Source organism: Squalius cephalus, assembly GCF_949319135.1.
Source record: "Squalius cephalus genome assembly, chromosome: 24".
In the NCBI taxonomy this organism is placed as follows: Eukaryota; Metazoa; Chordata; class Actinopteri; order Cypriniformes; family Leuciscidae; genus Squalius; species Squalius cephalus.
Genome location: NC_137145.1, coordinates 736,992 through 763,160, shown reverse-complemented (window position 1 = coordinate 763,160; position 26,169 = coordinate 736,992). Strand labels below are relative to the sequence as shown.

Here is a 26,169-nt window from a genome sequence, read left to right as displayed (position 1 = left end):
TGCGTACTGGAGATGTTCTGTGTTTATGACCCGCAGATTCACTCCTGACCAGAAGTACATAGTGGTGGCCCAGTTAAACACCAATCAGATCACTCTGCTGGAGGCTCCGCCCATCGGCATCATCGGTCAGTGTCAGGTGATCAGCACCATTGAGCTGGCTGAAGATGTGAAGCCACACCTGGTGGACCTGGACCTGAAGAGTTCTGATCTGTACGTGGCTGAGATCGGAGCCGGTCAGGCCCAGAAGTTTGTTCCGCTGAGCGCCGCCAGTGTTTAGAGGTTTCCTGGATTATAACGATTATAGCTGGAACCTGTCAATCAAACCGTGAGCGACTTACCAAGCTTGTTTCCAACACGGAATAACAAAATAAAAAAGGGAATTGTGAGTTTTTATCTCGCAATTCGGACTTTTCGTAATTACGAGATTTTCTCACAATTCAGACATTATTTCTCGCAATTCTAACTTTTCGTAATTACGAGATTTTCTCGCAATTCTGACTTTATTTCTCGCAATTCTAACTTTTTCGTAATTTACGAGTTTTTCTCGCAATTCTGACTATTTCTCGCAATTGTAACTTTTCATAATTACGAGTTTTTCTCGCAATTCTGACATTTTTTGTAGTTACGAGTTTATATCTAAACTCTGACTTAATTTTTGTAAAGTTTAGTTCACAATTCAGATTTTTTTTGTAATTACGAGATTTTCTCACAATTCTGACTTTATTTCTCGCAGTTTTGAGTTTATTTCTCAAAATTCTGACTTTTCGTAATTACGAGTTTTTCTAATTAATCTTTTGTAAAGTTGAGTTCACAATTCAGACTTTTTTCTCAGAATTGCGAGGAAAAAGTCAGAATTGTGAGATAAAATGTCACGGTTACCTTTTTTGTTTTTTTTACTCTGTGGCAGAAACAAGTTTATAATCAAATAAAAGTCTGAGGTCTTAATTCAAATCAGAAATATAATATGATTCCAGGTGATTCTCATAGAGGAATAAAAGGAGCTGAAAAGATGATCTGGGAAGAATTATGCACATCTGTGGAAATCCACTTGTTTTGTATTTGTTATTGTGCTTAATTATGGTACATGTGTTTAATCCTGTTATAATGTTCTTGTGATTGTATATGATAATTTAAGCTTTGTGTGTGTTTTTGTCATCTCACCTGTGTTTACATGTCACAGTTTTTGACATTTTAAAGAGATCTAATAATTGTATTCATGTCCTCAGATGATGATATTTTGATACTTCTTGAACTCGTTGTGATTTAGTTCTCAGGTTAGTGATCATCTGTGTTTGAGATGTGATTGTCATGTTATTGAAATCTGAAACAAATGAAAAGGTTCTGTTTAAATTCAATACATTGGGCTGGAATATAATTTGTGCTGATGTGTAATAATATTTGCATCAAACCGTATGTGTATTTAGTGTAAATAAAGACATTGTTTTTTGTAACTGGGAATTTTTCAGTTTTAATGTGTTTTATTGGCACTCACATCTCCCAAAACTAAACGATAATACATATTTCTACATATTTTCCAATAAATATATGACAAGATACAACAAAACAATAACGCGCGCGCTAGTGCACATGAACGCGCGTCTCTCCAGCGCACAAAAGAATGTCAACAATGGCGGCGTGCATCTTCTGATTGCTGCCCAACACAGTGCCTGTTCGCCTGCAGATGTGTATTTTGTGGTGACTGACATTTAATAAAATTCGTGAGAAAAATGGATAAGCAACTCGCATTATGTACAGACCGCTTTCGGTTGTTTAGTTGAGCTGTATTTGTTGTAGATGCTCGCGTTTGTTTGGGCTTTCCCGCGGGCAGCCCCAGTGTTTTGGCGTCGGATAAACATGGCGGAGCTGAAGGACTGTGCAGAACTGGAAGGTCGGGGCAGAGCCCGTCTACGGAGAGCCTGCCCACTCCCTATAGATGGGTTTCCGTTTCGCGAATTACCCATTATCCTCTGCGGCGCGCCGCCATGTTGTGTGTCAAAGCTGTCAGTAAGCCACTGTGCTGCATTAATAGAAAGCCAGTTAATATAAAGTATTTTTGACTCTTTTGTGTTGAGATACCGATGACAAATTCCTCCAAACCTGGCGACAAGGTGAAGGTTATTTACAGGGACACATTAGACGATGTTTGCAAGGCAAGATATGATGAGAAATTGAGTTATATCGATGGAAAGGATCCTTACACAATGTCGAAAGAGGACTGGTTATGTAGGCTAATCCTGCGGCGTACCCCGATATTCAGGAAATGGACATTGCCAAGTATCTCATCCACACCGTTGAGTCTCTGGAAGCATACAATTATTTTGTTAGAATGTGCAAGTTAAAATTTTATATGGTCGCATTTGTGCGAGTGCATGGTCATGTACTACTCAGTTAAATTCACGCATGAATTCTCCTGCATTTAACTTGTTTTAGCGCCCGCCAAAGTGAATTTTTGTCCCGCCAAAGTCTTATTTGATCGGTGAGTAATGTAGATTAACTGGGCGCATGTTTAACTGAAAGAACGAGCAGAGAGAGAGAGAGAGCCGGTCGCGCGCGCGCACTCGCTCTCTCTCTCTCTCTCTCTCTCTCTTCGGAGCCAGGCTAAAGTGTAAACAAAACTTCACCGTCTCCAAACTAAGCGCTGTCTTGCTCTCTCTCCCTCGTGGAAATGTTAGTCTGGAGCCCTGCATTGGCGGTTCACATCGCTGTAGCCAGGCGGCTGATATCTGCTTATTATACGGTACATTTAGACTCAGTGTCAAGACAACACCATCTGGGTAAAAAAACAACAACACAACGCTCCGAACTATAGTGTAGGAGAGAGATGGAGAGCAGAGGCACGGAGCGATGTGCTCCAGGTGTAGCCTTTGCCTCTGGCTCGACCAGCTGATGTGGCCACAGAGAAAGTGATGAAGGTGGACAATCGTCAGAGTGTGCTTCTGCCCAGCCAACACCTCTCAAGGGCTGTGTCGATAGTAGCCGCCTGGGTACAGCGATTTGACAGCCGATGAGAGCTAACGTTAGCGCATTTAGCTAGCCCATCTTGGAAATGATTAGATAAAGTGTCACATCTCCAGAGCACAAAACCTCTAAATGTTCACAAGAACAGCACTGAACATTAACTCCAGCCAAACGGAGAATAATCGTATGATTTTCATGTTCAGAATAATGCCGATTCAGGATATTATCATGCTCCGTAACACAAACGCTTGACCCACTTGACACACAAGATGGCGCCGTAAGGAGTTGCGGGAGAAATGTGACGTCATCGGAAATCTATCTATTAAGCCCTGTTGTACCGAATTTTGGTTTTAGGTCGAAAGTTGAATGAACGAGTACTTATGTCCTTTCCATTTCTTACAGGTTGAGTTGTTGTTGCCCATAACACGCTAGCATTCTGCTAATGAACGCTGATTGGTTAGTGAAGGACTGATTACGACCAGAGATAACGCTTGATGGCATCGTGGCATCCGAAGCGGGACCAAACAAATGCAATACACCGCTCACGCAACAGGGGGTAGTAGAGTCATAGTACGTTAGTATAGCTCTGAACGCCCGTCTATTTCGCCTCAAACGCTCGCTTTCGCTTTGGACGCGCGAATGGATTCAAAATGTTCAAGCGTCGACCTAGACGCGAATTTGACGCTATTCGCGTTTGGTGTGAACGCAGCATAATAACAGGCTGCGATGTCAAGATTGCAATGCTGGAAATGTGTGTGTGTGTGTGTGTGTGTGTGTGTGTGTGTGTGTGTGTGTGTGTTTCGTGTCAGAGAGAGAGAGAGGCACGGGCGCGATCGAACAGTGGAAACATAAAAACATAGGCTACCCCCTCATTTTTTTTTCATAGGACATCATTAAAACTGCAAAGTGTTTAGCCTACTTATATTTATGTAAAACACAACATTGTGCTTTTGTCAAACTGTAACCTACAGCTGTCACCCAACCAAAATCACACACGCACATTGTAGACGAGAAGCTCGCATAATGTTTCCTCTTAGCCCAAAGGTATAGTTTCTATTTTCTATATTTTGCTAGCCCATCCTGGCTGTCGATAAAGCAGGATTACAGCCTAATAATAATGTTTTTAATATTATATTAAAATTACAGACCTTCAGATTAAACCTGTGGTATACTAAAACACCATTGAAGTTTTGTTGATATGCTGGGATTTCAACATTGTTTCAATATCCATTGTAATCGAAATACCATTGAAATTCTGTTGATCTCTAGGTATGATTTAAACGTTGTTTCAATGATAATAGAGGGTGCAACATGATGAAGAATCAACATCAGAGTTCGACGTTGATTCAATGACTTTATCGTTGACAGTATGTTGATTTAACATCGTTTCAATTACTATTTGCTATCTGGGAAAGGACCAATATTTTTTGATAAACCTATTTATTTTTCTAGCGAATTTTTTTTTACACAAATGTAAATTTCAGGATGCTAAGCCCTACTTTTTTATTTTCTATAAGGAACTCAAATCCTACCTGGACACTCTCAGTACATCCAGCAATTCCAAAGCCCTTAAAACTGTCTCACTGTGTCATTTGCATAACATTCTCCTGACTATATAAGCTGTAGCTGTAGCTGTACTCACAATTGTATTAAATTGTATTTAATTTGTATTTAATCAATTTCATAGATTTTGTATGTTCTTAGCAATTCAATAAAATAAAAAAAAGACTGTGCAGAACTGAAGGTAAGTGCAGATATAAACACACGGCTGATATTAGAAATGACACACTGGTGTGTGTGCTGATGATGAGCTGTGTTTTGACACACACACTCGATTGAGCTGTGCACGCTGCGGGTCACTGCTGTGTGATGAGAGAAACTCCAGAGAGGCTAACGGCTAAAGCTAACTCTGCACTCATCACACTGACAATGACAGAAAAACACCATCTCAGAACCGTTAGTGTTTATTAAGTCCGAGGGGACGTCAGCGGCGGTCAACGAACGCATCCATCAGGTGCTGCGAGTGCGAAGCAAAAGCCTAAAGGCACGCAAAGAAGCACAGCTCGTAATGCAGGTCATCGATTTTGGAGTGATTGCAATGTATTTTAAATATAAACTTGTGGGCTACTGTAGATCAGCGTCATTTCTGGAAAAATCATTCACCGCTTTGTTAGTCTACGTCGAGTTTAAAAGTGCGCGAGCGTCATTAACGTGCCCAGACGCGACGCTTTGAATTTGCGCGTACAAGGAATAACATCGCAAAAAAAAAAAAAAAAAAAAAAAAAAAAAGGAATAACATCGCGTTGGGAGCTGACTAGTAAACAAGTAATAAAAACTCAGTGAGTGTTTTAGCGCAATTTTCTGACGTCATGGGATCACAACACTAAGAGATAGTACATCTTTTTATGTTTTTTTTTTTTTTTTTTTTTTTTTTTTTTTTGTGTGCGTTCCCGAGATTAGACCTTCATTAACATAATGCCGAAAACCCGAAGTCTCTAGGTGGTCTGGTTGAGGAGGAGATAGAAGTGCAAGATTGGTGCGCACAGACAGAACAGAAATCATGAGTTAACAATCGCAATTTTGTCCGTAGGAAAATTGCGCTAAAAAGCTACAAAAGTAAAAGACAAGACGTTTGTATTCAAAGTTAAAAAACCAACACACTGCGACATTTTTAAATGTTTCAAATAAAGGATCTCATATCTATGGGTCTATCTTCTAATTCTGATGCTGATGATTAGATTATACCCTGACATCATAGCCTATACGAATATTAGTTTAGAATTTTTTTCCTGCTCAGTAGCGATCGTGTCTTTCTCTTCCACTTGATTTGTGTATAGCATATTTAAGGTAGCAATGCAATACATAATATCATATTACTGATATTAATAATATGACAATATCTGCAGTCAATATTGATTAAATGGGAGGGAAACATCCTGCCCATAACGCAGCTATAAATGATAAAAGCACGTTCATGTTCATCTACTGAAGTGGTATTCTGGAACTGTGAATAAACTGAATAAAACAGCTAAATAACAACAAGAACAATAACATCTTCATTAAACAAAAAAGAGATTACCTTAGATAAAGTTTGATGTAGTAAAAAGTCTGGACCCATTACTATTTTTAATGTTTTTGAAAGAAGTTTCTTATTATGCTCTACAAGCCTGCATTTATTTGATCAAAAATACAGAAAAAAAACAGGAATATTCAGCGAGCATGTGTTAAATATATAAAAGTGATAGTGAAGACTTTTTTAAAACAACTTTTTAATAACCAAAAAATCCTGAAAAAAAGTATCACATGTTATAAAATAAATATTAAGCACCATTTCTAACATTTGATAATAAATCAGAATATTATAAAGTTTTCTGAAGGATCACGTGACACAGCTTTGCATCTCAGAAATATATTTTAAAGTATAGTAATAGAAAACCATTATTTTAAATTGTAATAATATTTCACTATATTATTTTTCTGTATTTTTGATAAAATAAATCCAGGCTTGATGAGCATAAGAGACTTCTTTCAAAAACATTAAAAATAGTAAATTGTCCAAACTTATGTACTGTGTAAGTAAAAATATACTACATTTAAAATTAAATGTTGTATAAATAAAAAGGTTAGAAATCATATTTGTTTCAAGTGTTTTTTATTGGGGGTGGGGGCCTCCAACATGAATTTTGCCTAGGGCCTCCCAATGTCTAGAACCGGCCCTGCCGGCATGCACTGCTTCAAGTCAGCCGCCGATCGCTCTGCGCAGAGCTGCATGAAGTCGAACAAGCCTACTGTCTATGATTATTATTAATCTCTGAGAAGGCGTAATTACTGCTGTTTAATTGCTGTTGCCATGGCATTACTCCTCTTCATCATGTTCATGTGTGGCGCCATCAGCTCTCACGTGAGTACTCGTCACCGGAGATTATAAATGAAACAATGCTACGTGTTATTTCAAAGTATACCATAGTACATTATCCATGTATGGTGTTACTATGATATATTTAGAGTACTACTATGGTAGCTTTCTTATTTATTTTTGTAAGTCGAACAATCAAACTAATGAATACCATAAGAATACTGTAAGAATGCCATATAGCCTCTGGGTAATAGATGGTGTGTGTGCGCTATTAGGAGGGTGTGACAATACATCGTGATACAATAATGCATCAATATGTATCGTGGTTAGTGAAGTTTATAATTCACCCAAAATAAAATGTATATGTGAAGAAGAAAAAAATCAAGTTCACAGTGTTTTATTTTCAGTACTTCATTAAACTACAATATATAATGTTGAATATGATGTATAGCCTAATACTGCACTGGGGGAATATTAGTGTGTCCTGATAATGCCAGATGTCTGATGTTACCAGTAAAAGTGTCCGACATCACTGTATATCAGTGACAGAGATTAATAATATTTTCAGCTTCAGAATCATGAATATTGTTATTCTGGTGTCTCTATTTTTCATTGGGTTTCAGCACCAAGTCCGTCATATTCATTTACACACACAATATAATATCAAATTTAGCATTTAATCAACAGTATCAAATCTCTTAGAGTATCGCAATAATTCAGTATCGTGATATGTATCGAATCGTGACATGAGATTATCGTTACACCCCTAGTTATTAGTAAATTAATGTTTTTATTATTATTATTATTGCTATTAGTAAATTATGTATGCTGTGTTTCCAGATCGCGTCGCGATCTCACGCGGACTTCCGGGTTTCCGGGCGCGCGCTTTACAAACTGGACATTTCGTGGCCCAGAAACCCCGAGCTGTTCACCGGTCAGGTGTTCGCAGTGGCTGTCAATCACCTGAGGGGGCGTGTCTATGTGGCGCAGGTGAGGAGCACACACACTTCTGACCTGAGCTCGACACACACTCACTACTGAGGGGAGAAGGCAGAATTATGAGATAAGATTCAGTTATTTTAGTATCATTATTTTAGATTTCATGTTTGTATTTTCCATTGATATTTCACATGCAATTTCAGTTTTAGTAATAATATTTTGTCTTTGTCATTTTTAGAAATTTTAGCTTTTTATATGTCGATATTTTTTTTATTTTATTAATTTTGTACATTTTAAATAATTCTATATATTTTTATTTACTTTTATTCTGGTTCTATTTTGAAAATGGGAAATGTTGCCTTGACAGCTAGCTGAAGTCAAATAAGTTTAAGGGTTTGTTATATTTAGGGGTTCAAGTGTGAAGTGCTGAGACTCTAGTCTAGGTCAATAATTTTCCAAAAAAACTTTTGCATGTGGGTGTCTATAATAGGGTCACTTCAGTATGTGGGCTTGACCAAGTGCACCCGAAAGCCTGTAACTCCTCAAGGCATGCTCAGAAAAGTAAATTTGACTTATGACTCTAAACAAGAAGACTAACTTTTATGGAGATCTGGCAATAGGTGCCTCTACAACAGTTGAAATGTAATATTTCTATGATAAATTCACTGAAATTGCCGTTATAACCAGCGGATGGCAGCAGAGGACCTCTCATCTCTCTTTCTGCTCACTAATATAGTTCTTTTCACAGGTTTTGCTTCTGGATTCACATTTAGACAATTACATTAATAATCATATTTTGTCAAAGTTTACCACTTCATTTGTAGTGAAATATCATTTTGTAATTATATCACATTATGATGACAATAAGATCTAAAAAATGATGTCAGTTAAGGGGAGACCTGTGGCCTGTTGCACAAAGCAGGTTTCAGTCTGAGATTCGTTTCAGCAAACTCTGTTTTTTTCGGGCTCGAGAAGGCGGATTGGTTTTTAGGTGTTCATCGCCATGGTAACTTGCGCTACACGGCTAACGGTGCAGGCTTTATTCTGGGTTAGAGATTGCAGACCCAAACTGGACCAATCAGCTGTGAGCAAAGTGACATGTATCTGTAAGCCACGCCCCCTCTAACTCTCGCTCCAAATGCAGCAGTTTAGACATAGTAATATCACTACTATTAGCCCATGAGCCAGGGGGGTTGATCGGTATCAACGGGGGGGGGGGGGGGGGGGGGGGGGGATTGGGGGGGGGGGGGCAAATGCTATCATTGTTTTTTGGCAAGGTATACACCCCTAGTATTAGAAAAATCACGATAGCAGTGCAGGGGTGGTAGCGAAATCACTTTTTTCAGCTCATGAAGTTACTAACCCCCTACAATAAATTCCGTTTTTGAAATCTGGTGTATATCTGGTTTAGGCTCATGCTAGGGATATTGTCAATATTCTATAATATGGTGCTTGGTATCGTTGGAAAGGGGACCTTTTAGGCTTTCATTTAAGCCCAGTACTGAATCTGTCTGACAAACACAGAGGTCACATGACTTCTTTAAACCAGAAATAACACACATTTTTCCACAATTTCCGCCTAAACTGTATGCTTTCTTTTATCCCTGTGGCATGAAAGAACACCACGGACACAAAACTCAACAACTTCAATACTCAAGGCACTCTGATGACTTAGAAAATGTATAATATACCCATACTATTTATTTGTGAGAGCCTTAAATTAGACTTGTGCAGCCAGCAAAATAGTCAAAATAGAATAGAGCCAATAGAATGGACAAATAGAATACCCTATTAGTCCAGGGCCAAATGGCCTATTTATTCATGTACAGTTGTAATAAAAAGTAATTGTTTCAATAGTGTTGTCAACATAACACTTGTAAGTTAGCCGCTCAAGGCAGTATGGGGAAACCCAGGCTACTTGTAAGTGGTTTAACAAAATGTTTCTATCATGTATTTTGATATTCACCCACTTTCAGTTAGAATGTCAGAAAGTAGCTCATGCACGGAATATTGATGGATTTTGACGAGGTTTTGTCAGTTTTGTGAAAAGATTGTTGGTTCAGTTGACTGGTTATAACAACATTACCAACTATGCCATCTTCAATCAACTTCAATTGAGTTCCAGGGGTATTAAATGTAAGTACAAAATACTTTTTCTCTTGTGCTTGTGAATTGGTGGGGAATAGTAGCAGTAGCTAATGTAAGCTTGGCGTTTTTAGCAGGCTAGCTATCTAGCAGGTTAAACTGGCTGTCATAGATTAATCATAGACTGGCATAGATTAATCTATGAAACAGTGTAACAGTAACTGCTACAGTGCAGTCAGGGCTCTCAAGTGTCACGTGACAGTCACTCATTTCGGTCTTTTGTCACGCCCTCTCGCCACACATTGTATTTCTCACGCGGAAAAACTATTTATAATATATTTAATATGCCGCAGCGCCCAAAATGTCTCTGGCCGCGCCAGTCTCATTATGGACCCGGCAGGAATCAATCGCTGTAAAAATAGAGAGATGAGCAGCGCGCCGTCCGTGGTCTGTGCGTCTTCAGGTTTATAATGGACGCTTGCTGCTGTGGAGATGCTGCGGCAGATGTGTCGCGTTTGAGCTCCGTGTATTTCTGCCGTAGTTTCGGGTTTCCACCTACGACGTACAGCAGCGTACATCCACTTCCCTAAACTTTGTCTCATTCAGAGACCAGAGACGCAAACGGGGCTCTGAGTCTCTCTGAGTCCCCCCGTTGATACCGATGGACCAAATTTGGGGCCCTGGCTCATGGACTATATCATAAAATGTACAATCACATGTCAGTTCTACACATTTCTATTAAAGTATCAGCTTTGACAGTTGTGCCTCATTATGATTAATGTGAAACCTAAAGATGGTGTTATAAAGCACTACGCATTTTATTACCGTATCTGTATCTACAACACAATGTGTGTGCGTGTGTGGTATTATAATTTAACCCTTTCATTTCTGTGTGTGTGTGTGTGTATTCTCCATTGTGAATGTGTTATGGTGTTATGTGTTAACGCCCAATGGTTAGACAGCTTCACATTTGGAAGATGCACACTTGCAATTATGAGTTTATAACTTGACATTATGAGACAAAAGTAATTCTTGTGAGATACAGAGTCAGAACTCCATCAGTCGCGTGGCTTGATCCTGATGAGCTGTGTGTGTGTTTCTCCGAGCAGAGAGGCGAGAACATCCCGAAGGTCCTGGTCTTCAGCACGGATGGAGAGCTCCTGCAGGCCTGGAACACCAGCTCTCTGGAGATGCCTCATGGGATGTTCCTGGCCAACGCCTCGGCCGACCCGACACTGTGGATCACGGATGTTGGGAACGGTTGGTTCTGGGCTCCTCTCCAGGGCTCACGTTTATAAACCTGTGTGTAGGATCCTCATTATAAGTGTACGTGCGCAGAAACCATAAACTGACTTTTTATCTCACAATTGCTAGTTTACATCTCGCAATTCTGACTTTATTTCTCAGAATTGCGAGATATAATGTCAGAATTGCGTGAAATAAAGTCAGAATTGCCTGAAATAAAGTCGCAATTGTGTGTTATAAAGTCAGAATTGCGAGATATAAAGTCAGAATTGCGAGATATAAAGTCAGAATTGCCTGAAATAAAGTCGCAATTGTGTGAAATAAAGTCGCAATTGCGTGAAATAAAGTCAGAATTGTGTGAAATAAAGTCGCAATTGTGTGAAATAAAGTCGCAATTGCGTGAAATAAAGTCAGAATTGTGTGAAATATAGTCGCAATTGCGTGAAATAAAGTCGCAATTGCGTGAAATAAAGTCGCAGTTGCGTGAAATAAAGTCAGAATTGCGAGATATAAAGTCAGAATTGCGAGATATAAAGTCAGAATTGCGAGATATAAAGTCAGAATTGCCTGAAATAAAGTCGCAATTGCGTGTTATAAAGTCAGAATTGTGAGATATAAAGTCAGAATTGTGTGAAATAAAGTCACAATTGTGTGTTATAAAGTCAGAATTGCGAGATATAAAGTCAGAATTGCGAGATATAAAGTCAGAATTGCCTGAAATAAAGTCGCAATTGTGTGTTATAAAGTCAGAATTGTGAGATATAAAGTCAGAATTGTGTGAAATAAAGTCACAATTGTGTGTTATAAAGTCAGAATTGTGTGAAATAAAGTCACAATTGTGTGATATAAAGTCAGAATTGTGTGAAATAAAGTCACAATTGTGTGATATAAAGTCAGAATTGTGTGAAATAAAGTCACAATTGTGTGATATAAAGTCAGAATTGTGTGAAATAAAGTCACAATTGTGTGTTATAAAGTCAGAATTGCGAGATATAAAGTCAGAATTGCGAGATATAAAGTCAGAATTGCCTGAAATAAAGTCGCAATTGCGTGTTATAAAGTCAGAATTGTGAGATATAAAGTCAGAATTGTGTGAAATAAAGTCACAATTGTGTTATAAAGTCGCAATTGTGTGTTATAAAGTCAGAATTGCGAGATATAAAGTCAGAATTGCCTGAAATAAAGTCGCAATTGCGTGTTATAAAGTCAGAATTGCGAGATATAAAGTCAGAATTGCGAGATATAAAGTCAGAATTGTGTTATAAAGTCGCAATTGTGTGTTATAAAGTCAGAATTGCGAGATATAAAGTCAGAATTGTGTGAAATAAAGTCGCAAAACGTGATATAAAGTCAGAATTGCGTGATATAAAGTTAGAATTGCGAGATATAAAGTTAGAATTGCGAGATATAAAGTCAGAATTGCGTGAAATAAAGTCAGAATTGCCTGAAATAAAGTCGCAATTGAGTGTTATAAAGTCAGAATTGTGTGAAATAAAGTCGCAATTGTGTGAAATAAAGTCGCAATTGCGTGAAATAAAGTCAGAATTGTGTGAAATATAGTCGCAATTGCGTGAAATAAAGTCGCAATTGCGTGAAATAAAGTCGCTGTTGCGTGAAATAAAGTCAGAATTGCGAGATATAAAGTCAGAATTGCGAGATATAAAGTCAGAATTGCGAGATATAAAGTCAGAATTGCCTGAAATAAAGTCGCAATTGCGTGTTATAAAGTCAGAATTGTGAGATATAAAGTCAGAATTGTGTGAAATAAAGTCACAATTGTGTTATAAAGTCAGAATTGTGTGAAATAAAGTCACAATTGTGTGTTATAAAGTCAGAATTGCGAGATATAAAGTCAGAATTGCGAGATATAAAGTCAGAATTGTGTGAAATAAAGTCGCAAAACGTGATATAAAGTCAGAATTGCGAGATATAAAGTCAGAATTGTGTTATAAAGTCGCAATTGTGTGTTATAAAGTCAGAATTGTGTGAAATAAAGTCGCAAAACGTGATATAAAGTCAGAATTGCGTGATATAAAGTCAGAATTGCGAGATATAAAGTCACAATTGTGTGTTATAAAGTCAGAATTGCGAGATATAAAGTCAGAATTGTGTTATAAAGTCGCAATTGTGTGTTATAAAGTCAGAATTGTGTGAAATAAAGTCGCAAAACGTGATATAAAGTCAGAATTGCGTGATATAAAGTCAGAATTGCGAGATATAAAGTCGCAATTGTGTGATATAAAGTCAGAATTGCGAGATATAAAGTCAGAATTGTGTGAAATAAAGTCGCAAAACGTGATATAAAGTCAGAATTGCGAGATATAAAGTCAGAATTGCGAGATATAAAGTCAGAATTGCGAGATATAAAGTCGCAATTGTGTGATATAAAGTCAGAATTGCGAGATATAAAGTCGCAATTGCGTGAAATAAAGTCAGAATTGCGAGATATAAAGTCAGAATTGCGAGATATAAAGTCAGAATTGTGTGAAATAAAGTCAGAATTGCGAGATATAAAGTCAGAATTGTGTGATATAAAGTCAGAATTGTGTGATATAAAGTCGCAATTGTGTGTTATAAAGTTAGAATTGCGAGATATAAAGTCAGAATTGTGTGATATAAAGTTAGAATTGCGAAATATAAAGTCAGAATTGTGTGATATAAAGTCAGAATTGCGAAATATAAAGTCAGAATTGCGAGAAATAAAGTCAGAATTGTGTGATATAAAGTCAGAATTGTGAGATATAAAGTCAGAATTGTGTGATATAAAGTCAGAATTGTGAGATATAAAGTCAGAATTGCGAAATATAGAGTCAGAATTGTGTGATATCAAGTCAGAATTGTGAGATATAAAGTCAGAATTGTGTGATATAAAGTCAGAATTGTGAGATATAAAGTCAGAATTGCGAAATATAGAGTCAGAATTGTGTGATATAAAGTCAGAATTGTGAGATATAAAGTCAGAATTGCGAAATATAAAGTCAGAATTGCGAGAAATAAAGTCAGAATTGTGTGATATAAAGTCAGAATTGTGAGATATAAAGTCAGAATTGTGTGATATAAAGTCAGAATTGCGAAATATAGAGTCAGAATTGTGTGATATAAAGTCAGAATTGTGAGATATAAAGTCAGAATTGTGTGATATAAAGTCAGAATTGCGAAATATAGAGTCAGAATTGCGAGATATAAAGTCAGAATTGTGTGATATAAAGTCAGAATTGTGTGAAATAAAGTCAGAATTGTGTGATATAAAGTCAGAATTGTGTGATATAAAGTCAGAATTGTGTGATATAAAGTCAGAATTGTGTGAAATAAAGTCAGAATTGTGTGTTATAAAGTCAGAATTGTGAGATATAAAGTCAGAATTGTGTGATATAAAGTCAGAATTGTGTGAAATAAAGTCAGAATTGTGTGATATAAAGTCAGAATTGTGTGATATAAAGTCAGAATTGCGAGATATAAAGTCAGAATTGCGAGATATAAAGTCAGAATTGTGAGATATAAAGTCAGAATTGCCTGAAATAAAGTCGCAATTGTGTGATATAAAGTCAGAATTGTGTGATATAAAGTCAGAATTGCGAGAAATAAAGTCAGAATTGTGTGATATAAAGTCAGAATTGTGAGATATAAAGTCAGAATTGTGTGATATAAAGTCAGAATTGTGAGATATAAAGTCAGAATTGCGAAATATAGAGTCAGAATTGTGTGATATCAAGTCAGAATTGTGAGATATAAAGTCAGAATTGTGTGATATAAAGTCAGAATTGTGAGATATAAAGTCAGAATTGCGAAATATAGAGTCAGAATTGTGTGATATAAAGTCAGAATTGTGAGATATAAAGTCAGAATTGCGAAATATAAAGTCAGAATTGCGAGAAATAAAGTCAGAATTGTGTGATATAAAGTCAGAATTGTGAGATATAAAGTCAGAATTGTGTGATATAAAGTCAGAATTGCGAAATATAGAGTCAGAATTGTGTGATATAAAGTCAGAATTGTGAGATATAAAGTCAGAATTGTGTGATATAAAGTCAGAATTGCGAAATATAGAGTCAGAATTGCGAGATATAAAGTCAGAATTGTGTGATATAAAGTCAGAATTGTGTGAAATAAAGTCAGAATTGTGTGATATAAAGTCAGAATTGTGTGATATAAAGTCAGAATTGTGAGATATAAAGTCAGAATTGCGAGATATAAAGTCAGAATTGCGAGATATAAAGTCAGAATTGCGAGATATAAAGTCAGAATTGTGAGATATAAAGTCAGAATTGTGTGAAATAAAGTCAGAATTGTGTGAAATAAAGTCAGAATTGTGTGATATAAAGTCAGAATTGTGTGATATAAAGTCAGAATTGCGAGATATAAAGTCAGAATTGCGAGATATAAAGTCAGAATTGTGAGATATAAAGTCAGAATTGTGTGAAATAAAGTCAGAATTGTGTGATATAAAGTCAGAATTGTGTGATATAAAGTCAGAATTGCGAGATATAAAGTCAGAATTGCGAGATATAAAGTCAGAATTGTGTGATATAAAGTCAGAATTGTGAGATATAAAGTCAGAATTGTGTGAAATAAAGTCAGAATTGTGTGATATAAAGTCAGAATTGTGTGATATAAAGTCAGAATTGTGAGATATAAAGTCAGAATTGTGTGATATAAAGTCAGAATTGTGTGATATAAAGTCAGAATTGTGTGATATAAAGTCAGAATTGCGAAATATAAAGTCAGAATTGCGAGATATAATGTCAGAATTGTGTGATATAATGTCAGAATTGCGAGATATAAAGTCAGAATTGCGAAATATAAAGTCAGAATTGTGTGAAATAAAGTCAGAATTGTGTGATATAAAGTCAGAATTGTGAGATATAAAGTCAGAATTGCGAGATATAAAGTCAGAGTTGCGAAATATAAAGTCAGAATTGCGAGATATAAAGTCAGAATTGCGAGATATAATGTCAGAATTGTGTGATATAATGTCAGAATTGTGTGATATAAAGTCAGAATTGTGTGATATAAAGTCAGAATTGCGAAATATAAAGTCAGAATTGCGAGAAATAAAGTCAGAATTGTGTGATATAATGTCAGAATTGTGTATTATAAAGTCAGAATTGTGTGATATAATGTCAGAATTGTGTGAAATAAAGTCAGAATTGTGTGATATAAAGTCAGAATTGTGTGATATAAAGTCAGAATTGCGAAATATAAAGTCAGAATTGTGAGATATAAAGTCGCAATTGCTTCTTATAAAGTCTAAGTGAATTATTATTTAACCTTAACATTATTTGTTAACCCATGGTATTAATACAAACTACACAATAGTACGAGCTGAACTGTTGCTTGTGGCCCCACTCCGGCCCTGCTGTGTTCTTCTGGAGACTCTGCTGTATTATTCTCCTGTTATCTCTGTAACGCTGCTCTGAAGCTCTGTGGAAAGCGCTGTGTGAGTGTGTGAGTAAAGCTGACTGACTCTCTGGTGTTCAGGGCCGTTCGGACACACAGTGAAGCAGTATTCTCCCACCGGGAAGCTCCTGCGGGTTCTGGGATCCCCCGGGAAAGCCGGATCTTCTCTCAGTCCGCTCCAGTTCGACCAGCCGGCAGAAATCTTCATCCACAGCTCTGGAGAAATCTACATCGTGGACGGAGACGTGAACAACCGTCTGATCAAACTCTCTCCAGGTGAGAAGCGGATCGTGTGTGTGTGTGTGTGTGTTATCTCTGACACGAGAGCATCTCGTCTGGATCACACACACATTCTGCTGTAATGTTAATGAGTTTGCAGTAGCGGTGTAACGATCCCCTCGCGTCACGATTCGACACATATCTCGACACTGAACTCACCTTACCATATTACTGCCATACTCCAAGACACATGATAAAAGATTTACTGTTGATTAAATGCTAAATCTGATATTAGATTGTGTGTGTAAATGAATAGGATGGACTCTGTGCTGAAACGCAAAGCACAATAGAGACGCCAGAATAACAATATTCATGATTCTGAAGCTGAAAATGCAGAATATGCCTGATCTCTGTCACTGACTAGATATATTTACAGTGATGTAGAACACTTTTACTGGTAACATCAGACATCTGGCATTATCAGGACACACTAATATTCCCCCATTGCATTATTATACATTATATTCAACATTATATATAGTAGTTTAATGAAGTACTGCCATAAAAACTCTGAACTATACACAATAGATATTGATGCATTTTTGCATTGCGATATACTGTTACACAGGGGCGGAGCTACGTGGTTGCCAGGGGGGGCCACGGCCACCACTGGTCAAGGCTCGGCCCCCCCCGCCCCCCCCCCCCCCCCAACCTCACAGCCCCACCCCCAGTATGAGGAGGGGGAAAATAAATGTAATTTAAAAAAAAAAACTCCTGAGTTTAAATAAATACTCATAAATACTCGCCCCCGGTCGAGTGAACAGGAGGGCGCGAGGGGTGGATTCGCTTTCTGTACGTAAGAAAGCTGACCGTGAGCAGCATAAGTTTCATCTGCCGCCAGAGCCGGGATTCGAACACGGGTCTCTGGCGCGAAAAGGCTTAAAGCTCCCATGACATGCTACTTTTTGTAGGCTTTAATATAGGCCTTAGTGGTCCCTAGTACTGTATCTGAAATCTCTTTCCAAAAATTCAGCCTTGGTGCAGAATTATAGCCACTACAAGCCAGTCCCAGAATGAGCTTCCTTCAGACGGGCCGTTTCGGTGTCTGTAGCTTTAAATGCTAATGAGGAGGAGAAAGGCAGGGCAAGGTGGAGGGTGGGTGTGGCCTTGACCATCTGAGCCCATCACTGAGCCACAGGGGGAAATTGCATAAGCTTACTGTTAGAGTGAGTATAGAAGAGAGCGTCATGTTTTGTGTCGGCGTTTGTTCGCAGGTGTGCATGCTTTATAACCATAGACAGTTTATAACATGCTCATTTGCTGCAATATTGGCATTATTGCAATGTGTGAGAAATGGAGGTTGGTCCGACGCAGATTTGAAAACTCAGCAAACAAACAAAAAGACAATTATGAAAAATAAATTGAATATTGCACTTAAAATGCTATGGTTTACCTAAATAAATTATCACCTAAAATGACAATTCATATTGTCTAAAAACATCCCCGTCTCATGTTAAGGTCCCTAACCCCTCACATAATCATGACACATCGCACTCGCACATTATCTAAGCACCCATCCCAATAACATGGATTACCAATAAGACATTATTAAGGAAGTGTCCATAAGGAAGTTCAATCCATTGTTTATGGCCTGACGAGCCGCGGGAAAACGCGGCTGCGTGAGTTTTAAAATAGAAGTGCCACCCCAAATAAAAGACTGGCCCCCCCCCCAGAAATAATGTCCTGGCTACACCCCTGCTGTTACACCCCTAGTTTGAGTATTGTAAATGAGCGACTGCATACCTGAGGTTAGTCATTTGCATTAAACACGCCCACAGTATTACATTGTGTCTTATATCTGAGTGAAACGCTTCTGGAAGAAGAACAAATGTGGGTGCTTTGGTTGTGGTTTGCTATTGGCTTATCTCATGTGAGTGACAGGTTGCCCCGCCCTCGTGTCAATGAACACATCATCAGTGTGAAAGTTACTGGTGTTTTTATGTGAATTATTGCATATGCATGATTAGTAAATGAGATGCATTGATTGATTTGTGCACGTGTGTGTCTGCGTGTGTGTGCATGTCTGTATTTGTGTGTGTGTCTGTGTGTGCGTGCGCATGTTTATGTGTGTATTTTCTGAAGAATTTTCTGACATGATTTTACGCACAGCACTCCTTGTTATGTGTTTGATAACATCCATCAAACTAGCCTTTAAGCAGGCGATACAGAGCGGTAAAATTTACAAACACCGCAAGTCCTGGATTCTACCCTGATTCTACCCCAGAACATCTACCGTCGGCCTGCAACATTCTATCTACCGAATTCACGGATTATGAACGATTGCTGACAGAAAAGGAATGGATACATTTCCAGTATCACGAAAGACAATTTAGGAAAGGCCTGGATACAAAGCGTTTACAAGAAAAACAAAACTTTGTACTAAACAAAACAACTTCTGCTCACGGACACAACTTCAGCTGAGCCCTGCCCACTGAGCTCACCAGAGTCAGACTGTGACATATTAGAAATGTCACAAGATTCAGCTCCCAAGGACAGCATATTACAGCCTCGAATAACAACAGATTCAGCACCCAAGAATGACCAGGGAAGCCGGGACAGCATATTACAGCCTCCAATAACAACAGATTCAGCACCCAAACACGACCAGGAAAGCCAAGACAGCATATTACAGCCTCCATTAACACCACAGCCACTCTCACCGCTATCACTATCTCCTACATCCCCATTGATGTGTTTCTCAGAGAAAATGGAAAAACTAGTGTATGCTGGAACCCAATTCGCTGGAAGCCCCCAGATATCAACCAGAAAAACATCACTACCACCAAAGTCTATGAGCGCAGCTCGCCCTCTCCCCCCTCCCCCTCCTCCCCGAGCATTAAGGCCCCTTCCACAACGCCAGGGCCCACAACTTCCACCGTCTGCTCAAGGTGTTACAAAATCAACCGATACCAGCTCCAAGTGATTTGTGCCGGGTCCCCGCTGTGATAACAGTAACTTTCTCAAATGTTTACAGAACAAGCGGGAACCCAGTGTTCCTGTATCATCTGTTCATTCACATGTTAGAAAGTCTAAGGCCTTTAAAAGCCGTACAGCAAACCCATCTAATCTGGTGCCTATCACACGACAAACTAAGATTGTGGACACAAAAAGCAAGACTGTTAAGTTAGCACTTTTAAACATCCGCTCACTTAAAAATAAATCACTTCTAGTCAATGACTTTATAAGCACATACAACCTGGACTTTATATTTCTAAATGAAACTTGGCTAGAAGACAGCTGCAGTGCAACAATCCTCAATGAAACATCTCCTCCGAACTTTACCTTTATGAGTGTCTCCAGAGCTGGAAGGAGAGGTGGGGGTGTAGCTGCTCTTTTTAAAGATGTCTATCAATGTAAGCAAATATCATTTGGTAATTACCCGTCTTTCGAATATCTGGGTATTGTGTTAAAAGGTGCTCCACGGATTTTACTTATCACTATTTACAGGCCTCCAAAATACTCTCCAGCCTTTGCTGAAGACTTTACAGAACTGTTATCAATAATTTCCTCAGAGTTTGACTGTTTCACTATTGCTGGAGATTTTAACATTCACATAGATAATGCAGAAAATAATATGGCAAAAGAAATCAATACTGTTTTAAAAACTTTTGATCTGATTCAACATGTACATGGGCCCACACACAATCATGGACACACTCTAGATTTACTTATCAGTAAGGGTCTAAACATTTCATTGAATGATATTAAGGATGTCGCACTCTCTGATCATTACTGTATTTTCTTTGATTTATTGATCTCTCCTGCCATTGAAGTTAGATCTGTGTCTGTCAAGAAGAGATGCCTAAATGAGAACACTAGTGTACTATTTATGAAGGCTATATCCCTAAGACCGAGCATATCTGCTGACTCGGTTGATTCTCTCCTTGATTCTTTTAACTCGAAGGTTAAAAATGTAATTGATGATATTGCTCCTGTGAAAGTCAGGAAGAATGGTAAACAAAAAGCACCTTGGAGAAACTCAACAGCAGTGCAAATTATGAAAAGACAATGCAGAAAATCAGAGCGCATGTGGCGAAAGACAAAACTTGTAATCCACTATAACATCTATAGAGACACCATTCGTGCTTTCAATATGGAACTAGGCAAAGCTAGACAGACTTTCTTCTCCAATATCATAAACAGAAACCTAAATAATACTCGAAATCTCTTCGCTACTGTCGACAGACTAACAAATCCCCCAAGCCAGATTCCCAGTGAAATGCTCTCCGACAGCAAGTGTAGTGAGTTTGCTACCTTTTTCTCTGAGAAAATCAGTAATATCAGAAAGGTGATCAGCACATCCTTGAGTTGCCCTGGGGTCAGTCAGATCAGACTACAACCTGAGAAAGTAGTTACTATGTCTGATTTTGAAGAAATTGATGGCAAAATTCTGAAAGAAACCGTTCAGCACCTTAAAACATCAACCTGCGCCCTTGACACACTTCCCACATCTTTTTTTAAAAGTGTGTTAAACAGTTTAGAAGCAGATCTTCTAGAACTGGTAAATGCCTCACTTCTCTCTGGGAGTTTTCCATACTCCCTGAAAACTGCAGTTGTCAAGCCCCTCCTGAAAAAGAGCAATCTGGATAAGACCATATTAAGCAACTATAGACCGATCTCAAATCTTCCTTTCATAGGCAAGATCATTGAAAAAGTTGTCTTCAACCAGCTGAACAAATTCTTAAACTCAAATGGATACTTTGATAATTTTCAATCTGGTTTCCGACCGCACCACAGCACAGAGACAGCGCTCATAAAGTTAATAAACGATATTCGCTTAAATACTGATTCAGGCAAATTATCGGTGCTGGTACTACTCGACCTCAGTGCTGCATTTGACACTGTCGATCACAAAATACTTCTAGACAGGCTGGAAAACTGGGTGGGGTTTTCTGGGACAGTTCTAAAATGGTTCAGGTCATACTTAGATGGGAGAGGTTATTATGTGAGTATAGGTGACCATAAGTCTGAGTGGACGCCCATGACATGCGGAGTCCCTCAAGGCTCAATTCTTGCGCCACTCCTGTTCAACCTGTATATGCTCCCAATGAGCCAAATAATGAGAAAGAACCAGATCTCCTACCACAGCTATGCAGACGACACACAGCTCTACTTAGCCCTATCACCTAACGATTACAGCCCCATTGACTCCCTGTGCCAATGCATCGATGAAGTCAACAGCTGGATGTGCCAAAACTTTCTACAGTTAAACAAAGACAAAACTGAAATCATTGTGTTTGGAAACAAAGATGAAGTTCTCAAGGTGAACGCATACCTTCACTCTAAAGGTCAAACAACTAAAAATCAGGTCAAGAATCTTGGTGTGTCTTTAGAGTCAGACCTTAGTTTCAATAGTCATGTCAAAGCAATAACTAAATCAGCATACTATCATCTGAAAAATATTGCAAGAATTAGATGCTTTGTTTCCAGACAAGACTTAGAGAAACTTGTTCATGCTTTCATCACCAGCAGGGTGGATTATTGTAATGGACTCCTCACTGGCCTTCCCAAAAAGACCATAAGACAGTTGCAGCTCATACAGAACGCTGCCGCCAGGATTCTTAGCAGAACCAGAAAATATGATCATATCACACCAGTACTCAGGTCATTACACTGGCTGCCAGTTACTTATAGGATTGATTTTAAAGTATTATTACTAGTATATAAATCATTTAATGGCCTAGGACCTCAATACATTGCAGATATGCTCACGGAATACAAACCCAACAGATCACTCAGATCATTAGGATCATATCAGCTAGAAATGCCAAGGGTTCACTCTAAGCATGGCGAGTCTGCTTTTAGCTATTATGCTGGAACAGCTTCCAGAGGAGATCAGATGTGCTCCTACATTAGTCACATTCAAATCCAGACTCAAAACACATCTGTTTAACTTTGCATTTAATGAATGAGCACTGTGTCACTGTTTGTCCGACTGTTTATACTGTGTCTTATTTTAGTCTTTATTCTAAACTGTTTTAATTATTTTTAGTTCTTTCTCGTTTCTTTATTTTAAACTGTTCTTTATTCTAAACTGTTTTAATTATTTTTAGTTCTTTCTCGTTTCTTTATTTTAAACTGTTTTGTATATTCTTATTTCTTCTGATTATTTTTAATAGTATGTAAAGCACTTTGAATTACCATTGTGTATGAAATGTGCTATATAAATAAACTTGCCTTGCCTTGCCTTACTCACCGGAGATTTCAGGAAGTGGTCAAAGTTGTTTACAGTTCTTAATGGTGCCTTAAAAACGCACAGATGGAGGACAACTTGGACTAGCCTACCGTTACTCAAGTATGTAGTGCGGATTTTAAGGACTTTGCCACTTGATGATTATGCGCGATCCAAATCAAACCCTGTTGCAAACCCGACCGATTGGATTGAAAAACAACTGCGGTACGTGCGCGAGGTGATACAGCCAGCTATTGCGTCTGCCACACGACAGCACCAGAGAAACCCTCAAAAGGTAGGACAAAAACAAACTAACCTATCTATGGCAGCATCGTAGAGCAAAGGCGATTGATATTATCTTAAATGACTGCATGTTTCCCACGCCACCGTTAGATACTGGTAACACTGAGCGAGTGTACAACTATTATCGGAAAAAATGCCAGTCTGATCCAACCACTATCACGCTTGAATTACCGCCGTGGAATAATGACTTAGACAACATAATGACTGAGTCGCCGCCACCGACATCGGCGTTTACGGCGCTGGTATAGATCCAGGGCCGACCAACCCCCCTCCTTTACCAATAGAAGAGATTGAGAAAGTAATTTTAAATCTGCCCAATAACAAAGCCAGTGGTTCAGATGGTGTTACTTATGAGAATCTTAAAGCCACAAAGCAAACATCTTGCTACATATTGAAAAGCATATTTAACACCTGTTTGGTTAATGGCAAAGTCCGTAGTTCATGGAAGGGAGCACTCATTCATAGAAATACCGAAGAAAGACAATGTACCAGAAGATCCCTCAACATGGAGGGACATCTCTCTATTGCCATCTGTATACAAAGTCTTTATGAAGTGTCTGCTTTCAAGAATATTACCTTGGCTGGTTGATACTGGAATTCTGTCTAACAAACAAAAAAGCTTAAATTGAGCGACAAGGCAACATGTTTTTTGCCTAAAAACTGCCATTGACGATGTTAAGCATGAATCTGCTAAGTTGTACATTGCCTTCCTTGACTTCAGAGATGCCTTTGGCACATTGCCTCATAGAGTCATGATTGATGCATTGAAAGATATACAGCTCCCTAAGATCTTTGTGGACATAATAAAAGATATATATTGTGATTCCTACCTACAAGTGATCTGTGGAAAAGACCTCACCAGACCAATACCACTGGAGGTCGGAATCAAAACTGGTTGTCCATGGAGTGCTGTGAACTTTATCATTGCAATAAATCAGTGGCTAAAATGGCTCTGTGCACATGCTCCGCCCCACGTCCTGTCACCGAACCCAGTCCAGGGCTATGCTGATGATGTGGTCATTGCATCCCGAGATGAAGGCGTGATTAAAAACATGTCATGCACTGATAGATTCCTGACATGGTCTGGCTTACAAGTAAAGCGCAGTAAATGTGCAGGAGGAGCGGTGGCAACCGTTGGTATAGATCCAGGGCCGACCAACCCCCCTCCTTTACCATCTTGGACCAGCCACTCCGAGTGTACACTTGACACGAGACCTACAACTATCTGGGCCACAAGTTTAACATCGCCGGAGAGTGGAGTCTGCAAGTGACAGACATGGCACATCAGTTTATGACCAGACTGGATCTCATTGACGCTTCACCTCTTCCTGTTAATCTAAAAGTGCAAGCAATAAGAGACATAACGTTTTCTAAAATTCAACATCTTTTTGAAAATGTCCATTCCGCAAAAAGTATTGCGCAAAATGGACAACAAAACCGTAAGCGTGGTCAGGAAATGGCTTTGTGTCAACACACATTCCACAAGATGTTTTATCTTCCAGAAAAGACAGGATGGGGGGCTTGGAGTTGGAGCATGTGGGAGTACACAGCCACAAGACAGTCCCACCTCACCAACATGCTGAACTGTGATGATGCCAGCGTTTTGGGAAAATTTTGGGAAAACTTTTAACGTTTAACCTGTAAATGTAACTCATAGCCCCAGAGACGCCAGGTCTGCGCCTGTGGCAACTTTTACAGCTCTCCCGACACTTATTGCATCTCAGAGACACTCTAGAAGCTGAAACCAACATTCTTCTTCCCCTGTGGGGAGCTTCAAAGAGACCCACAAAGAGATAACGAAACTTTCTGTCCACACACACACACACACACACACACACACACACAAACACACAAACCTTTGTGTTTAACTTAGGATAGAAATATCCTTTTAATATATGTACAATTCCATTATACATGTGTGGTTAGTTTGTTTGATAATAGAGGTGTGGTTTTCTGGTGTGTAACTTCGAATCTTAAGTGTATTTCTAAAGACTGAATCCCTAACAGGATCACATTCCTGTAACATTACTTCTGCTAGGTCATAAAGTTTATGACCCCCCAACAGGAATTTCAAGGGGAACACAACTCTCACTTGAATTCTGACAAAGAAAGAGGAATAAACCCTGCAATCATATATTTTCTATATGTATAGCCACTTAAGAAATATATAAACATGGATTTGATTTCCCTGTGTCATAGTAGCCGATATCATGGCTTGACAGTGTGTGAATCGAACTTTAAATGCCTATAATCGTGCATTTGATTGTAACGTTATAACCTTAGCTGTTTTATATTTCATCCTTGGTGTTTAACCGTCTTGTTTCGACTGAACCACTCATACATAGGAAATTACAGTAAAATGTATTGTTCTGTGTGTACAATCTTGCTGGAATATAATTGCTGAATTTTGACAACACCATAACTCACTCGAGTGGGTGTTTCCCCAGAGACAAAGGAAGCTTTCCCGCTTCAGATCTTTGGACTTTCATTGGTTGTTCACGCGAACAGAGCCCATCTTTTCCATAAAAGACCGACTCAGGAAATCTTCGGTGAGAACACTTTTGCGAACCCTCTTCGTCAGTGAGAAGACCCATGGCTCCCTTTTAGGGAGCGTTCTCCGTTTCTCTTTTCTTTTTCTTTAAGTCTTTCTTTATTTTTCGTCTTCGTCTTCGGACGTCAGCCGGCAACGTCAACTCAAAGAAAAAGACTCTTTTGAAATTCCCTCTTCCTTAAGGACACACGCACGAGCACTTCGTCTGAGAGAATTTCTGGCTCCATGGCTCCGTAGGGAGCTCTCATCTCCGTTTTCTTTTCTTTACTAAGTTTTATTTTTCATATTCGCCTCTCCCTCCACGAGGGAGATGAACTCTGAATCATGTCTTTGGTAACTTCACGTTCGGTGAACCTTTAAAACTTCACGCGAGTCTGCTCAAAC

General features: G+C 38.6%; 2 protein-coding genes across 3 annotated transcripts in view; both read left to right on the top strand.

Moving 5' to 3' along the window:
* The window catches only part of LOC307152249 (NHL repeat-containing protein 3-like), a 29,127-nt gene extending 27,669 nt beyond the window's left edge, over positions 1 to 1,458 (top strand). Inside the window, exons 7-8 of one of the 2 annotated variants that reach the window (XM_079860729.1) lie at positions 37 to 325; positions 975 to 1,458. In XM_079860729.1, coding sequence (XP_079716855.1) covers positions 37 to 277 — 241 coding nt within the window. In that variant the 3' untranslated portion in view covers positions 278 to 325; positions 975 to 1,458. Of the gene's footprint in view, positions 1 to 36 lie in introns of both variants that reach the window. The other variant, XM_079860730.1, reaches the window with a different exon arrangement.
* A 5,302-nt stretch (positions 1,459 to 6,760) lies between these two features.
* Positions 6,761 to 26,169, top strand: part of LOC307152251 (NHL repeat-containing protein 3-like) — a 31,113-nt gene continuing 11,704 nt past the window's right edge. Inside the window, exons 1-4 of the mRNA XM_079860732.1 lie at positions 6,761 to 6,859; positions 7,655 to 7,804; positions 10,948 to 11,098; positions 16,562 to 16,756. Coding sequence (XP_079716858.1) covers positions 6,809 to 6,859; positions 7,655 to 7,804; positions 10,948 to 11,098; positions 16,562 to 16,756 — 547 coding nt within the window. The 5' untranslated portion in view covers positions 6,761 to 6,808. The remainder of the gene's footprint in view (positions 6,860 to 7,654; positions 7,805 to 10,947; positions 11,099 to 16,561; positions 16,757 to 26,169) is intronic.